This window comes from Mustelus asterias, chromosome 18, assembly GCF_964213995.1.
Source record: "Mustelus asterias chromosome 18, sMusAst1.hap1.1, whole genome shotgun sequence".
Classification (NCBI taxonomy): domain Eukaryota; kingdom Metazoa; phylum Chordata; class Chondrichthyes; order Carcharhiniformes; family Triakidae; genus Mustelus; species Mustelus asterias.
This window is the reverse complement of record NC_135818.1, coordinates 90,335,321-90,353,256: the sequence shown is the minus strand read 5'-3', so window position 1 is coordinate 90,353,256 and position 17,936 is coordinate 90,335,321. Positions and strand designations below refer to the sequence as shown.

The following is a 17,936-nucleotide window of genomic DNA, read 5'->3' as shown; positions in this document are numbered from 1 at the left end:
GGCGACTTATCTATCTTGATGCTATTCAAAATGTCCAACACATCCTCTTTCTTAATGTCCAATCTTTTCAGTCCACCTCAATCCTGTAGTACAATCACCCAGGTCTTTTCCCACCGTGAATACCGAGGTAAAATATTCATTAAGCACCTCTGCTATTTCTTCCGGTTCTGTACAAACTCTCTCACCTTCACCTTTTATAGGTCCTATTCCTTCACATCTCATCCTTTTACTCTTCACATATTTATAGAACGCCTTAGGGTTCTCCTTAATCTTACCTGCCAAGGCCTTCTCGTGACCCCTTCTGGCTCTCCTAATTTCTTTCTTAAGTCCCTTCCTACAAGCTGTATACTCATCTAGATCCCTATCATCGCCTAGCTCTCTGAACCTTTTGTACACTTTCCTTTTCTTTTTGACTAGGTTCAGTGCAGCTTTCGTGTACCACGGTTCCCATAACCGACCAACACCTCCCTGTCTCATCGGAACGTTGTCATGCAGAACTTAGGACTAATTTAAATGTGGATTACAGGGTCAAAGGTAGGGTTCTGAAGACTGTGGAGGAACAGAGAGATCTTGGGGTCCATATCCACAGATCTCTAAAGGTTGCCACTCAAGTGGATAGAGCTGTGAAGAAGACCTATAGTGTGTTAGCTTTTATTAACAGGCGGTTGGAGTTTAAGAGCCGTGGGGTTATGCTGCAACTGTACAGGACCTTGGTGAGACCACATTTGGAATATTGTGTGCAGTTCTGGTCACCTCACTATAAGAAGGACGTGGAAGCGCTGGAAAGAGTGCAGAGGAGATTTACCAGGATGCTGCCTGGTTTGGAGGGTAGGTCTTATGAGGAAAGGTTGAGGGAGCTAGGGCTGTTCTCTCTGGAGCGGAGGAGGCTGAGGGGAGACTTAATAGAGGTTTATAAAATGATGAAGGGGATAGATAGAGTGAACGTTCAAAGACTATTTCCTCGGATGGATGGAGCTATTACAAGGGGGCATAACTATAGGGTTCGTGGTGGGAGATACAGGAAGGATATCAGAGGTAGGTTCTTTACGCAGAGAGTGGTTGGGGTGTGGAATGGACTGCCTGCAGTGATAGTGGAGTCAGACACTTTAGGAACATTTAAGCGGTTATTGGATAGGCACATGGAGCACACCAGGATGATAGGGAGTGGGATAGCTTGATCTTGGTTTCAGATAAAGCTCGGCACAACATCATGGGCCGAAGGGCCTGTTCTGTGCTGTACTGTTCTATGTTCTATGTAACTCCAGACAAACATTCCTTGAAAATCTGCCACCTTACTTCAGTACTTTTCCTCGAGAATGCCTCCGTCCAATTTACGCCTCTAATCTCCTGCCTGATGGCTTCATATTTCCCCTTACTCCAGATAAACACTTTCCTAGCTTGCCTGATCCTATCTCTTTCCAATGCTAGCGTAAAGGAGATAGAGTTATGATCACTATCCCCAAGATACTCCCCCACTGAGAGATCCGACACCTATCCAGGCTCATTAGCCAGTACCAGATCGAGTACAGCCTCTCCTCTTGTCGGCTTATCCATATGCTGTGTCAGGAAATTCTCCTGAACGCACCTAACGAACTCCTCCCCATCCAAACCCCTTACCCTAGGGATATTCCAATCGATGTTTGGGAAATTAAAGTCTCCCATCACGACAACCCTGTTATTCCTACATCTCTCCAGGATCTGTTTCCCTATCTGTTCCTCAACATCCCTGTTACTATTGGGCGGCCTGTAGAAAACACCCAGCAAAGTTATCGACCCCTTACCGCTCTGAACTTCCACCCACAGAGACTCCGTAGACAATCCCTCCACGGCTTCCACCTTCTCTACAGCTGTGACACTATCCCTGATCAGCAATGCCACTACCCCCTCTCTTTTGCCTCCCTCTCTGTTCTTTCTGAAACATCTGAAACCCGGCACCTGAAGTATCCAGTCCTGTCCCAGTCCCCAAGTCTCCGTAATGGCCACCACATCACACTTCCAAGCATTGATCCACACTCTAAGCTCATCCGCTTTATTCACTACACTCCTGGTGTTAAAATAGACACATCTCAAACCTTTGGTCTGAGCTCTCCCCTTCTCCATCACCCGTCTATTCTCCCTCTTACACTGTCTACAATCCTTCTCTATTTGCGGGCTAACCTCCTTGCTCTCAGTCACCTCATCACGATTCCCTTCCCCCAACCTTTCTAGTTTAAAGTCTCCCCAGTAGCCTTAGCCAACCTTCCTGCCAGGATATTGGTCCCCCTGGGATTCAAGTGCCACCCGTCTTTTTTGTACAGGTCACATCTTCCCCTAAAGAGGTCCCAATGATCCAGGAACCTGAATCCCTGCCCCCCGCTCCAGTCCCTCAGCCACACATTCATCCTCCACCTCACTCCATTCCTGCTCTCACCTTCCCGTGGCACAGGCAGCAATCCTGAGATTACTACCTTTGCGTTCCTCCTTCCCAACTGCCTACCTAACTCCCTATATTGTCTTTTCTTGCGGTCTTGGTCAGAGCAGGAACCATACCAAGTTGTGATACATCCAGAAAGGATCTTTCTCTGGTGCACCTGTAAAGGTTGGTGAGAGTCATAGCGGACATGCTGAATTTCCTTAGCCTTCTGAGAAAGTAGAGGCGTTGGTCAGCTTTCTTAACTATAGCGTCAGTGTGGAGGGACCAGGACATGTTCTTGGTGATCTGGACACCTAGAAACTTGAAGCTTTCAACCATTTCCACTTCACTCCCGTTGATGTAGACGGGAATGTTCTCCACTACATTCCCTGAAGTCGATGACTATCTCCTTCGTTTTACTGTCTCGTGGACATACTTAGACATTTTTATTGGGTGGTTGCCAGTATTATAGCAGTACTTGCCTGTTTTGATACACAGGTCTTTGTATTATAGTTGGAATATTGTGTTAGCGATATTATTGACACTTAACTAATCTGAGGCTCAAGTGATTTTTGGCGGATTTTCTGAAAATTCTTCTGTCGTTTCAGTGACTTACATTTTGTAGATACCAGAATGCTTACAACCTGGAAAACTGCCGCCATCAGGCCTTACCACAGACATCAGAACTAGTTATCTAAATGATTGATGACCAATTAGATTTCTTGAAACTTGTCAACATACAACACTGAAGCAATGTAAACTTTGACTAACCAATTGACTAACAAAACATAAATCCTCTCAGTTTCCATAGTGGGCTGTCAATTTAGAATGTTACCAAAACTTCACAAAATGACTGCAAAAGAAGACACTACAGACGGATATCGCAAGTGTGTTTCTTGGTGCAATAATGGAGGAACTGCTGTCAACTGATGGTGAAAAAGAACTGGGTATATTTCCAGAAAATGCTTAAGAAACGCTCACAACTAATGAGAAAGACCACCATGGTTGATATTCACAAAAGTGCAGCTGTTTGCCCCATTTCGATAACTAACTATAGGCATCGGTTCAAGTGTCAGAATGCTGCAACCACTGAACTGATCCCATTCAAGGTTGCTTTTGCATGTTAAGGAACATATTTGATAAAAAATGAATAAAATTGTATAACAGCTATTAAACACAAGTATAAAATCTTTCAGCGTTAACATGTATTATGCAGAAGCAGGTGATATTTGTAGAATGATAGAATCTCGAAGTTAGCATAGTAGAAAAAAAGTATTGAACTAGTGTGAAGCTGAATGGACCAGTACATCGTACATCAGGATCCAGTCAGGGCGTGGATTTACTGTCAGTTTTTGCTTTTCTCCCTCCCACACCACCTCTAACCAAAGGACATCTGCTAATGTCAGCTGTTCCACCCTTTGCAATAGAACTAAAAGCAATTTAAGCAAATAGTCTCTGGCTTGTATGTCATTGCTTTCCCTATGCTCAATATTACAAAGGTCAGGTGCTGGTTGTCATGGTTTAGGTCAGAATAACTTCCCTTGCCATTTTCCTCATTCAAATGAAAACCAGAGATCATCTCTTGTAAGGGAAGAGAGAACAGACTGTGGGCCTGTCAACCTTGGGACATGGGTTTATTTCCGCCCTGATTGTTTGCACTGGATGTTTGGCGTACAAGAAAAGATGATTTAAAAACAGTCTTCAGTTATAGGCACAATTTCTCCTGGCATTGAAGTATTATCTATGAGTAATAAAAATCCCGTGAGAGGACAGGGTACATACCGGGTAATGTGCTAGCACCATCTTGTTCAGAAGCGTTGAAACTGCATAATAGGAACCTGTGTTAATTCCTGTGGAAAAAGATAAAAAGAGTTTTCTCCAATCTTTGTAAACATGAACTCTACTTTTATAAAAGCAAAATACTGTGGATGCTGGAATCTGAAACAAAAACAGAAAAATGCTGAATAAACTCAGCAGGTCTGGCAGCATCTGTGGAGAGAGAACAGAACTCACGTGTCGAGTCTGGATGAACATCCTAACTTGAAACATTGGCTCTATTCTCTCTCCACAGATTCTGTCAGACCTGCTAGTTTATCCAGCAATTTTCTGTTTTTGTTAACGCTACTTTCATCTGGCTGGTTTTGCTAGTGCAGCTCCAACACAAGTGTGATTTTAATGTCTGTATTCTTATATCTTCTAGTCTTGACATATCAAGACAGCCACTGAAGAGAGATTAGAAACATTAACTAGATTTCTACTACACCATTTCTTATATTACCAAGCCAAAGTGAGTTACAGGATTGTTTATCTGAATCTCTTACATCCTCAGTTTATTCATGATTCATGTAGAGGATCAGAAGGACCTTGGTCCATAGGACTCTAAAATCGGCCCCGCATGGTGGAGGAGGTGGTTAAGAAGGCGTATGGAGTGCTGACCTTTATCAATCGAGGGATTGAGTTGAGGAGTCCGGGGATAATGATGCAGGTATATAAGACCCTCGTCTGACCCCACTTGGAGTACTGTGCTCAGTTCTGGTCGCCTCATTACAGGAAGGATGTGGAAAAGATTGAAATAGGGTGCAGAGGAGATTTACAAGGATGTTGCCTGGATGGAGTGGCATGCCTTATGAGGATAGGCTGAGGGAGCTCAGTCTTTTCTCCTTGGAGAGACGTAGGATGAGAGGAGACCTAATAGAGGTATATAAGATGTTGAGAGGCATAGATCGGGTGGACTCTCAGAGGCTTTTTCCCAGGGTGGAAATGGCTGCTACGAGAGGACACAGATTTAAGGTGCTGGGGGTAGGACAGGGGAAATGTTAGGGGGAAATTTTTCACACAGAGGATGGTGGGCGAGTGGAATTGGCTGCCGTCAGTGGTGGTGGAGGCAAACTCAATAGGGTCTTTTAAGAGATTCCTGGATGAGTACATGGGACTTAATAGGATGGAGGGTTATAGGTAGGCCTAGAAGGTAGGGATATGTTCGGCACAACTTGTGGGCCGAAGGGCCTGTTTTGTGCTGTAGTTTTTCTATGTTTCTATGATTTCCTCTGGGGCTGGGGGTGGGCCTGGATAAGAACTCTGTCAGAGAGTCGGTGCAGATGGGTCGAATGGCCTCCTTCTGCACTGTAGGGATTCAGTTAAATCTTTGAAGTAAACTGCTCCAGATGGCTCTGGTTAGGTTCTAACGAGAGAATTGTGTCCAGTTCTGGTCACCACACCTGAGGAAGTATGTGAGTGAGGGTCCTCAAGAGGGTGTGGAGGGAGATTTACCAGACTGGTTCAGGGATGAGGGGAGTTTTTAGTTACAGGGTTCAGTTGGAGAAGCTGGAGCTGTTCTTCTCGGAGTGAAGGAGAGTGAGGGGTGATTTAACAGAGGTGTAGAAGATTACTCGCACAGGATTCCTAGCCACTGACCTGCTCTGGTAGCCACAGTATTTATATGGCTGGGTTCAGTTCAGTTTCTGGTGAATCATAACCCCCAGGATGTTGATAGTGGGGGATTCATCAATGGTAATGCCATTGAATGTCAAGGGACGATGGTTAGATCCTCTCTTGTTGAAGATGGTCATTGTCTGGCTTGTGTGGAGTAAATGTTACACCTGTTTTAATTTCAGATTTCCAGCATCTGCAGTATTTTGCTTTTAGATTGGATTGGAATGGAAACTTACCGTAGGTAACAATAAGAAGAAAAAATGGTACGTTTCTAATCATTTGCAGAATAGACTGAATGTAGGAGTATTCCTGCGATGGACTGGCGAGGATAGCTGCCTGTGCCTGACTTGGTGGCATATCTGGCTTCTCCTGAAAAACTGATATAAAAAAACGCAGTTACAACATAGCTACAAAGCAGTTCCAATGTAGCTCCAACGACCCTTGAATGGAAGTCTGTTCAATGCAATACATAAAACTGTTTAAAAAGCAATGGGCATGAAACATTATTGCAACCCTTTCTAAATTCCAGCTTTGATCAACTGAAGCAGAAAAATCTGGAATTAAAATATAAAATAATGTTTACCACAACTGATTACCATTGATCACCTGAAGTCTATTTTATTCAGCCCGCAGTTTGGTGTAAATGGTGCTGTGGAGGTAATGTTACTGGACCAGGAGTGCAGAAGCCCAGGCTAAAGTTCATTCCACCACAGCCTGCCAGCAAAGCCCACATCCAGTGAAAGAATAAAATCAAGCCAGCTATATCCACTAATATATTGCACAAGCTCCTCTTACATCTCTGAACACATCACCAGGGTCACACTTATTATGGCCCAATATCATGGCATATTGTTGTCCTAAATCTAAAATGGACGACCAGTCTAATTTTTCTTTACATTGAAGTTGACCCACTCTGGTACTTATCACAGTCCCACTTAAAAGCTGCACCCATTACATTTATCACAATCCCAAAGATTTAATTTAAGGGAGAGTGTGAAGAGATCTGGAGAAAAAGCAGGGGCATGGGGCTGAGGTACAGATCAGGCATGATCTACCCTGAATAGATTTGATGGACTGAACGGTCTCTTGTTCTGTGATTCTCAACTATCACTGTAACAAGTTAGTTTGTCAATTATCCCATTGCTGTTTGTAGAAGATTGCTGTGTTTAAATTGCCCTCCCATTTACTTGTATAACAGTGAGATCTTTTAAAAATAATTTTAAATAATGCTATGAAACATTTGGATGCATCGAGAAGGATGTGAAGGCATTATATAAATGCATGCCTTTTCTTTAAAAGGTAGTCCTAAATACAATCATAGTGTTCAAATAAATGATGACCCAATCGTTTGCTTATAATTCAGCGTTTAATTCTATCTTCATCCTTTGTGGAGTACTCTGACAATTCTAGAACTTTCTATTACTAAAAACCGTTTATCTTCAGCACATTCAGAGATGGTGCAATATAATACTGTCTACAACTTTACAAAAGGAAACTGCAACAAACTGCAGCTGTAGAAGCAAAGCCAAAAGCAGTTCCCAACTCCACCCTCGATACATTTTTGATCATGGAACATTTCGTTTAGGCAGTATGTCCTTCTTAGCTCATTTCACACGCTTCTTACCTAGGATAACAAGAATGAAAAGCACGGTTGCCACTGCAGCAGTGCCATAGAACATGATGTTGATATGGTAAGTCAGTTGATCCAGGTCATCCACATTTGGTACAAGCATGGGAGGAATTAGGAAACCCAGTGCAACTCCCATCTGTGGAGAGACAGAATAGAGAGAAGTGCTATGAATAGAAAATCATATACAGGTTACAAATACTTTACGTACTGGTGATTCACATTGCTGAGAAGAGGGAATATGAGAAGAGAGGAAAGAGGAAACCATATGTCATACAAACATATGAACATAGGAATTAGGAGCAGGAGTTGGCCACTTGGCCCCTCGAGCCTGTTGCACCATTCAATAAGATCATGGCTGATCTGATTGCAACCTCAAATTTGCATCCTGCCTACCCCCAATAACCTGTCATCCCCATGCTTATTAAGAATCCAGCCACCTCTGCCTTAAAAATATTCAAAATTTCTGTTTCCACGACCTTTTGAAGAAGAGTTCTCTGCAAGAAAAAACCATCTTCCAGCATTATCTTGTATCCCTTGATCTCATTGGTATCCAGAAATCTATTGATTTTTGCTTGGAACATACTCAATGACAGTCTCCACTGCCCACTATCATAGAGAATTCCAAAAATTCACCATGCCCCGAGTGAGGAAATTCCTCCTCGTCTCATCCCTAAATGGGCTGCCCCTTATTCTGAGACTGTCGCATGGTACCAGACACCCCTCCCAACCAGGGAAAACGTTCTTTCTGCAGCTATCTTGTTGACAGCAACTTTCAATAGAACCCTGCACTATCTTTTCTATTTCTTCCTCAGAATGCAAAACTGCTCTCACTGGTAAAGGGCTTTGCATTTGAGAGTTAGAAAATGATCCAAATAGCACATTAAAACAGCCCCTGGATCAATGTTCTTGAGCTTCCCCTGTCAAGTTAACCGTATCAGCAGTGGTCACTGAGGTCAGTACGACCATTAGTGTACACAGGGATGGTGGTCAGATTCAGCCAGTGTTCCTGCTCCCAACATTATCCAATTCGTCCTGCTAGAAGACACACAGGTGGAATGCATGGCTCAAGGATTGGTGTGGGAGGAATGGGTTTGAATTCATGGGGCATTGGCACCAGTATTTAGGCAGATGGGACCTGCATAGATGGGATGGTCTCCGTTTGAACTGTGCTGGGACCAGAGTCCTAGCAAATCGTATCACTAGGGCTGTAGATAGGGCTTCAAACTAATTTATGGGGGGGGGGGAGGGTGCAGAGGTAAGAGGAATTATGAAATCAATGGTAGAGGAGAGGGAGCGAGTGCAAGTGAATGAGGGCATTCAAGTAGTTAAAGGAGTAGAGGGCGAGGGAGAGGTTGATAGCGTTTCATCAAATCGGGTCCAGATAAAAGCTGGAATAAAGACACTTTGCCCGAATGCACGAAGCATTCGGAACAAAGTTAATGAGTTGATGGTGCAAATCAGCACAAATGAGTATGATCTAGTGGCCATTACAGAAACGTGGCTGCAGGGAGGCCAGGACTGGGAGATGAATATCCAGGGGTATCAGGCATTTAGGAAGAATAGACAGGAAGGAAAAGGTAGTGGGGTAGCTCTGTTAATAAAAGATAATATCAGGGTAGTAGTGAGGGATGACATAGGCTCTAAGGAACAAAACGTGGAATCGTTATGGGTAGAGATAAGGAATAGCAGGGGGAGAAAGACACTAGTAGGCGTGGTCTATAGGCCCCCAAATAATAATGTTGAGGTGGGGAGGGCTATAAACAAGCAAATAATGGATGCGTGCAAAAACGGAACGGCAATAATCATGGGGGACTTCAACCTGCATATTGATTGGCTGACTCAAGTTGGAAGGGGTGGGATGGAGGAAGAGTTCTTAGAATGCTGTCGGGATCGTTACCTTGAACAGTATGTTACAGAACCGACGAGGGAACGAGTTATCTAGGTAGAATTAAGGATGTTCTTGTGAAGGACCCTCTTGGGTCAAGTGATCACCATATGGTCGAATTTCTGATACAAATGGAAGAGGAGAAAGTAGGGTCCCATACCAGTGTCCTCTGTTTGAACAGAGGGAAGTACGATAGGATGAGGGCTGAATTGGCTAAGGTGGACTGGGAGAGCAGACTGGTAGGTGGAACAGCTGAGGAACAGTGGAGGATTTTTAAGGAGATCCTTTTCAGTACTCAGCAACAATATATTCTGGTGATAAAGAAGGACTGTAAGAAAAGGGATAACCAGCCGTGGATAACGAAGGAAATTAAGGAGAGTATTAAATTAAAGACCAAAAATAGTGGAAAATTGGAAGATTGGGAAAACTTTAAGAAACAACAAAGAACGACTAAGAAAGCGATAAAGAAAGGAAAGATAGGTTATGAAGCTAGGCTAGCTCTAAATATAAAAAATGATAATAAAAGCTTTTACAAATATATAAAAAGGAATAGAGTGGCAAGAGTGAATGTTGGACCCTTGGAGGACGAGAGGGGGATTTAATAGTGGGAAATGAGGAAATGGCTGAAACTTTAAATAAGTTTTTTGTGTCGGTCTTCACGGTGGAAGACACAAATAGTTTACCGAATATTAACGATAGAGGGTTGGTAGGAGGAGAGGTACTCAATACAATTAATGTTACCAGGGAAGCAGTGCTTGGTAGACTAACGGGACTGAAGGTGGACAAGTCCCCGGACCTGGATGGAATGCATCCCAGGGTACTGAAAGAAATGTCAGAGGTAATAGCGGATGCGTTAGTGGTTATTTATCAAAATTCGTTGGATTCTGGGGTAGTGCCGGCGGATTGGAAAATGGCTAATGTTACGCCGCTGTTTAAAAAAGGAAATAGACAAAAGGCGGGTAACTACAGGCCGGTTAGCTTAACGTCTGTAGTTGGGAAAATGCTGGAATCCATCATTAAAGAAGAAATAGCAGGCCATCTGGTTAAGAATGGTTCCAATAAGCAGACGCAGCATGGATTCATGAGGGGAAAGTCGTGCTTGACGAACTTGTTGGATTTTTATGAAGATGTGACTAGTGCGGTTGACAGAGGGGAACCGGTGGATGCGGTGTTTTTGGATTTCCAAAAGGCATTTGATAAGGTGCCTCACAAAAGGTTGCTGAAGAAGATTGGGTCACACGGAGTTGGGGGTAGGGTGTTAGCGTGGATTGGGGATTGGCTATCCGACAGGAAGCAGTGAGTCGGAATAAATGGGTGCTTTTCTGGTTGGCAGATGGTAACTAGTGGCATGTTGCAGGGATCGGTACTGGGGCCTCAACTATTTACCATTTATATAGACGATCTGGAGGAGGGGACTGAGTGTAGGGTAACAAAGTTTGCAGACGACACAAAGATAAGTGGAAAAGTGAATCGTGTGGAGGGCGTAGAAGGTCTGCAGAGAGATTTGGACAGGCTGAGTGAGTGGGCGAGGATCTGGCAGATGGAGTATAACGTTGACAAATGCGAGGTTATTCACTTTGGAGGAAGTAATAGCAAATTGGATTATTATCTAAATGGAAAAAAATTACAACATGCTACTGTGCAAAAGGACCTGGGGGTCCTTGTGCATGTGACGCAAAAACCCAGTCTGCAGGTGCAACAGGTGATCAAGAAGGCAAATGGGATGTTGGCCTTTATCGCGAGGGGGATAGAATATAAAAGCAGAGATGTCTTGCTGCATCTGTACAGGGCATTGGTGAGGCCGCAGCTGGAATACTGTGTGCAGTATTGGTCCCCTTATTTGCGGAAGGATATATTGGCCTTGGAGGGAGTGCAGAGAAGGTTCACCAGGTTGATACCAGAGATGAGGGGTGTTGATTATGAGGAGAGACTGAGCAGATTGGGTTTGTACTCATTGGAATTTAGAAGGCTGAGGGGGGATCTTATAGAGACCTATAAGATAATGAAGGGGCTGGATAGGGTAGAGGTGGAGAGATTCTTTCCACTTAGAAAGGAAGCTAGAACTAGAGGGCACAGCCTCAAAATAAAGGGGGGTCAGTTTAGGACAGAGTTGAGGAGGAACTTCTTCTCTCAGAGGGTGGTGAATCTCTGGGCTTCTCTGCCCAGTGAAGTGGTGGAGGCTACCTCGTTGAATATGATTAAATCACGGATAGATCAGAGCAAATCAGAGTGGATAAATCCCCAGGACCGGACAGGGTATTCCCACAGACCTTGAGGGAAGCTAGTGTTGAACTTGCAGGGGCCCTGGCAGACATATTTAAAATGTCAGTCTTCACGGGGGAGGTGCCGGATGATTGGAGGGTGGCTCATGTTGTTCCGTTGTTTAAAAAAGGTTCCAAAAGAAATCCGGGAAATTATAGGCCAGTAAGTTTGACGTCGGTGGTGAGCAAGTTATTGGAAGGTGTGATAAGGGATAGGATCTACAAATATTTGGATAGACAGGGACTTATTAGGGAGAGTCAACATGGCTTTGTGCGTGGTAGGTCATGTTTGACCAATCTATTAAGAGTTTTTCGAGGAGGTTACCAGGAAAGTGGATGAAGGGAAGGCGGTGGATGTTGTCTACCTGGATTTCAGCAAGGCCTTTGACAAGGTCCCTCATGGGAGATTAGTTAGGAAGATTCATGGTATACATGGGTAGGTAGTAAATTGGATTAGACACTGGCTCAATGGAAGAAGCCAGAGAGTGGTTGTGGAGGATTGCTTCTCTGAGTGGAGGCCTGTGACTAGTGATGTGCCGCAGGGATCGGTGTTGGGTCCATTGTTGTTTGTCATCTATATCAATGATCTGGAAGATAATGTGGTAAATTGGATCAGCAAGTTTGCTGATGATACAAAGATTGGAGGTGTAGTGGACAGTGAGGAAGGTTTTCAAAGCTTGCAGAGGGATTTGGACCAACTAGAAAAATGGGCTGAAAAATGGCAAATGGAATTTAACGCAGACAAGTGTGAGATATTGCACATTGGAAGGACAAACCAAAGAAGAACGTACAGGGTAAATGGTAGGACTCTGAAGAGTGCAGTTGAACAGAGGGATCTGGGAATACAGGTACAGAATTCCCTAAAAGTGACGTCACAGGTGGATAGGGTCGTAAAGAGTGCCTTTGGTACATTGGCCTTTATAAATCGGAGTATCGAGTATAAAAGTTGGAGTGTTATGGTAAGGTTATATAAGGCATTGGTGAGGCCGAATTTGGAGTATCGTGTACAGTTTTGGTCACCTAGTTACAGGAAAGATGTAAATAAGGTTGAAAGAGTGCAGAGAAGGTTCACAAGGATGTTGCCGGGACTTGAGAAGCTGAGTTACAGAGAGAGATTGAATAGGTTGGGACTTTATTCCCTGGAGCGTAGAAGATTGAGGGGAGATTTGATAGAGGTGTATAAGATTTTGATGGGTATAGATAGAGTGAATGCAAGCAGGCTTTTTCCGCTGAGGCTAGGGGAGAAAAAAACCAGAGGGCATGGGTTAAGGGTGAAAGGAGAAAAGTTTAAAGGGAATATTAGGGGGGGCTTCTTCACGCAGAGAGTGGTGGGAGTGTGGAATGAGCTGCCGGATAAAGTGGTAAATGCGGGGTCACTTTTAACATTTAAGTTCATGGACGGGTTCATGGATGAGAGGGGTGTGGAGGGATATGGTCCAAGTGCAGGTCAGTGGGACTAAGCATAAAATGGTTCGGCACAGACAAGAAGGGCCAAAAGGCCTGTTTCTGAGCTGTAATTTTCTATGGTTCTATGGTTCTAGATGGATTCCTGATCGGTAAGGGAATTAGGGGTTATAGGGATCAGGCCGGTAATTGGAACTGATCCACTTCAGATCAGCCATGATCTTATTGAATGGCGGAGCAGGCTCGAGGGGCTAGATGGCCTACTCCTGCTCCTATTTCTTATGTTCTTATGGATGTTAAATATGGACAAAGTAGGTTCAGCTCCTCACAAATAGTCTGCCATGGCTCACTGTCTTAAACTCACAAAGGCATAACACTTGGGCAAGACTGTGCAATGCTGCCTGTAGGATTGTATCCCAGTTCAAACCGAAACCTTCATGAGAAAAGGAAACTTAAATGGAGAAACAACAACTGCTCGTTAAGAATTACAACCTTGTAATTGGCGATTATCTTGAACCACACACTTTTAGTTGTGTGAATGTCAGAATCCCATGATTTTTAACTGCCTGTAAACATTGATGGGCTCACTGAACTGGAACTAGTTCAGCATTAGGAAAGTACGCCATAGACCTGAAAACTGTGAATCAGTAACGACAGAGTTAGACTCGGGCCAGAGTTAATTTTCACCCACTCATAATGTTTGATGGTGAGGTTAAAATGAATAATAATAATTCTGCCAATGGCTGAGGAAAGGTTAACTTGTATTTCCTCTTCACAATCTTCAGCCCCAATTTGCTGCAGTTGGCAGTATTTCCCCGTCTTCCTCAAGGACATTCTGCTTAAAATGGCAAAGTGACAACTGGAGAAAAGAACAAGTAGCAAAGTGAAAAAAAAAATAATGCGATCTGGAGAATCAAATCAAAAGAATAAGAGTAAAGAAATTACAGTGATAAGGAGAAGGATGGAAGTATTCAAGTTGGAGCAGCAAAACTGTTTTCAATGCAAGAACTTTATGTGAAATTAAAAATTGCTCGAAATTAGAACCAGATGACCAGCTGTTCCAAGTTCCAATGATTTGGAAGGATGGATAGTTACCTCTGACATAATGGAACAAATGTGATCTTGGCAATGGGGTTCTTAGCCGTTGATTGGAGAAGCGGTGGGATTCCTGGATCGCCTCCTTTGGGGGAGGCTCTATAGAATTAGCTGCCTTTAACCAGGCAACCTTACATTTTCATCAGGCTTTAGGGGGCTGCGGAGGAAACCCAACCCACCATGAGCTGCTGACCAATCACAGGTTGTTTCTGGTAAAGCACCCAGAAAGCAGCGAAGGGAGCCAGGCTGCAGCTGAGTGAGGGGAGGGGAGGGGGGTCACTGGTTGGAGGGGAATGAGGGGAGCCAGAAGAAACATCAGGGAAGTGGCTTTCTGGGGTGCTTCCCCCCATCACCCATTTCCCACTGCCAGGGCCCAGTGCTTTTGAACCAGGGTCCCGGCACCAGAGGTTGTCTACAAACCCATGCTGAATTGCCCCTTCGTCTCCAAAGATGTGCAGGTTAGGTGGATTGGCTATGCTTAATTGCCCCTTACTGTCAGGGGGGATTAACAGGGCAAATATATGAGGTTATCGGGATAGGGCCTGGGTGGGATTGTTGTCGGTGCAGACTCGATGGGTCATAAGAACATAAGAACATAAGAAATAGGAGCAGGAGTAGGCCATCTAGCCCCTCGAGCCTGCCCCGCCATTCAACAAGATCATGGCTGATCTGAGGCGAATCAGTTCCACTTACCCGCCTGCTCCCCATATCCCTTAATTCCCTTATCGATCAGAAATCTATCTACCCGTGATTTAAACATATTCAACGAGGGAGCCTCCATCACTTCAATGGGCAGAGAATTCCAGAGATTCACTACCCTCTGAGAGAAGAAGTTCCCCCTCAACTCTGTTCTGAACCGGCCCCCACTTATTTTGAGGCTGTGCCCTCTAGTTCTGGTATCCCTTCTAAGTGGAAGGAATATCTCTACCTCTACCCTATCCAGCCCCTTCATTATTTTATATGTCTCTATAAGATCACCCCTCAGCCTTCTAAACTCCAACAAGTACAGACCCAATCTATTCAATCTCTCCTCATAAGCTACACCCCTCATCTCCAGTATCAACCTGGTGAACCTTCTCTGCACTCCCTCCAAGGCCAATATATCCTTTCGCAAATAAGGGGACCAAAACTGCACTCAGTACTCCAGTTGCGGCCTCACCAGTGTCTTGTATAGTTGCAGCAAGACCTCCCTGCTTTTATATTCTATCCCCCTCGCGATAAAGGCCAACATTCCATTCACCTTCTTGATCACCTGCTGCACCTGCAGACTGAGTTTTTGCGATTCGTGCACAAGGACCCCCAGGTCCCTCTGCACAGTAGCATGATGTAATTTTTCTCCATTTAAATAATATTCCAATTTACTATTATTTCTTCCAAAGTGGATAACCTCACATTTGCCAACATTATATTCCATCTGCCAGATCCTCGCCCACTCACTCAGCCTATCCAAATCTCTCTGCAGACTTTCCGCGTCCTCCACGCAATTCGCTTTTCCACTCATCTTCGTGTCATCAGCAAACTTTGATACCCTACACTCAGTCCTCTCCTCCAGATCATCTATGTAAATGGTAAACAGTTGAGGCCCCAGCACCGATCCCTGCGGCACGCCACTGGTCACCAACTGCCAACCAGAAAAGCACCCATTTATTCCAACTCTCTGCTTCCTGTTAGATAGCCAATCCCCAATCCACGCCAACATCTTACCCCCAACTCCGTGTACCCCAATCTTCTGCAGCAACCTTTTGTGAGGCACCTTATCGAATAACGCACCAAATCACTCTGCACTGTAACCAATGACTTTAATTACAGTACACCCCATTCCTATAGAATTTTCTTTGGTCTGTTTCTGAAGCTACACAGAAATTTCTAAAAAAGAAGTTTATCTGTAACACGTTGCAACATCTTCAGGGCATTGCTCAATAAAACCAATCAGTGTTTTTATGTAGGCACATTGACAACCAATTTACACACAGTAACATTCCACAAATGCCAATAGGTTGAATGGCCTCCTTCTGCAATGCAGGGATTCTATGATTCTATGAATGAGAGGTGACCTTATTGAGAGATGTAAGTTTTGAGCTGACATGACAGGGTCAATGATGGGAGAATGTTTCCTCTCATGAGGAAGCATTCAGGCTGGAAAGGCCAAATGGCCTCCTCCTGCTCCTCTTCTCTATGACACAATCTCATACTAAGCCCAGAAAATATAAAACAAGGGATCAAACTAAGGGATCTTCTATTTAAGACAGAGATGAGGGACAATTTCTTCTCGCAGAAGATTGTTAGTATTTGGAGTTCTCATCCAGAGAGCTGTGGAGTCTGATATTCAAGGCTGTGTTCGACAGGTTTTGCTTGTAAAGGGAGTCAAGGGTTACGGGGAAGGAGACAGGAAAGTGGAGTTAAGGGCAAATCGGGTCGGGGGAGTGTGCATGTTGAGTTATACTTACAGAGTGCCAACACAGACACGACGCACCAAATCACTCTGCACTGTAACCAATTACTTTAATTACAGTACACCCCATTCCTATAGAATTTTCTTTGGTCTGTTTCTGAAGCTACACAGAAATTTCTAAAAAAGAAGTTTATCTGTAACACGTTGCAACATCTTCAGGGCATTGCTCAATAAAACCAATCAGTGTTTTTATGTAGGCACATTGACAACCAATTTACACACAGTAACATTCCACAAATGCCAATAGGATGCAAACTTAAAAACAGAAGCAAGTCAGCACTTCCTGCTCCATCCAGCCTTGCAACTTTGTGATTTACAATAGAGACTCCCCAAACCACCAGGAGACAGATAATACAGTGAGCAATTAGACGGGAAGTTCCTGTCTTCTCCAGAGACCAGTTTAGCCTGGCTAAATAAACAAAATCACCAGCAATTTTATGATTCTATTTCTTCTCCAGCACCTGTGACACAGGAGCATTAGGGAAAGTAAAGGTATCATAATCCCAGAGCACTATTCTCTGACAAAACATCAGAACATACAACATAGATTATTTATGTAAATATTTATATGGATGAAATATATATTTATATTATTTTTTGGATGAAATATTATGTAAACTGTGTATCAGTGCTCTTCAATTGAATGAGGGAAATGTACTCCTTTTGTTGTCTAATGAAGCTCAATCACGTCTCTGATTCCCCAAAGTCACAACTTGAGCTTAACAGACGAAATGTTATAAATAATTGAAGCTAATATTGGGCAGAGCAGTTCGTGTGGTTTATATCTCTCAAGAATTCTCCCCGTGTCATGCGGATAGCGAAGAGCATTGTCGGGCAGTACAGCAGGATATAGATAGGCTGGAAAATTGGGCGGAGAGGTGGCAGATGGAGTTTAATCCGGATAAATGCGAAGTGATGCATTTTGGAAGAAATAATGTAGGGAGGAGTTATACAATAAATGGCAGAGTCATCAGGAGTATAGAAACACAGAGGGACCTAGGTGTGCAAGTCCACAAATCCTTGAAGGTGGCAACACAGGTGGAGAAGGTGGTGAAGAAGGCATATGGTATGCTTGCCTTTATAGGACGGGGTATAGAGTATAAAAGCTGGAGTCTGATGATGCAGCTGTATAGAACGCTGGTTAGGCCACATTTGGAGTACTGCGTCCAGTTCTGGTCGCCGCACTACCAGAAGGACGTGGAGGCGTTAGCGAGAGTGCACAGAAGGTTTACCAGGATGTTGCCTGGTATGGAGGGTCTTAGCTATGAGGAGAGATTGGGTAAACTGGGGTTGTTCTCCCTGGAAAGACGGAGAATGAGGGGAGATCTAATAGAAGTGTACAAGATTATGAAGGGGATAGATAGGGTGAACAGTGGGAAGCTTTT

General features: G+C 43.9%; 1 protein-coding gene across 1 annotated transcript in view; it reads right to left on the bottom strand.

Annotated features, from left to right (window-relative positions):
- flvcr2a (FLVCR choline and putative heme transporter 2a) overlaps positions 1-17,936 on the bottom strand; it is a 159,542-nt gene that overhangs the window by 102,126 nt on the left and 39,480 nt on the right. The window contains exons 2-4 of the mRNA XM_078234570.1: positions 7,449-7,590; positions 6,061-6,201; positions 4,175-4,242 (exon numbers count right to left, since the gene is read on the bottom strand). Coding sequence (XP_078090696.1) covers positions 4,175-4,242; positions 6,061-6,201; positions 7,449-7,590 — 351 coding nt within the window. The remainder of the gene's footprint in view (positions 1-4,174; positions 4,243-6,060; positions 6,202-7,448; positions 7,591-17,936) is intronic.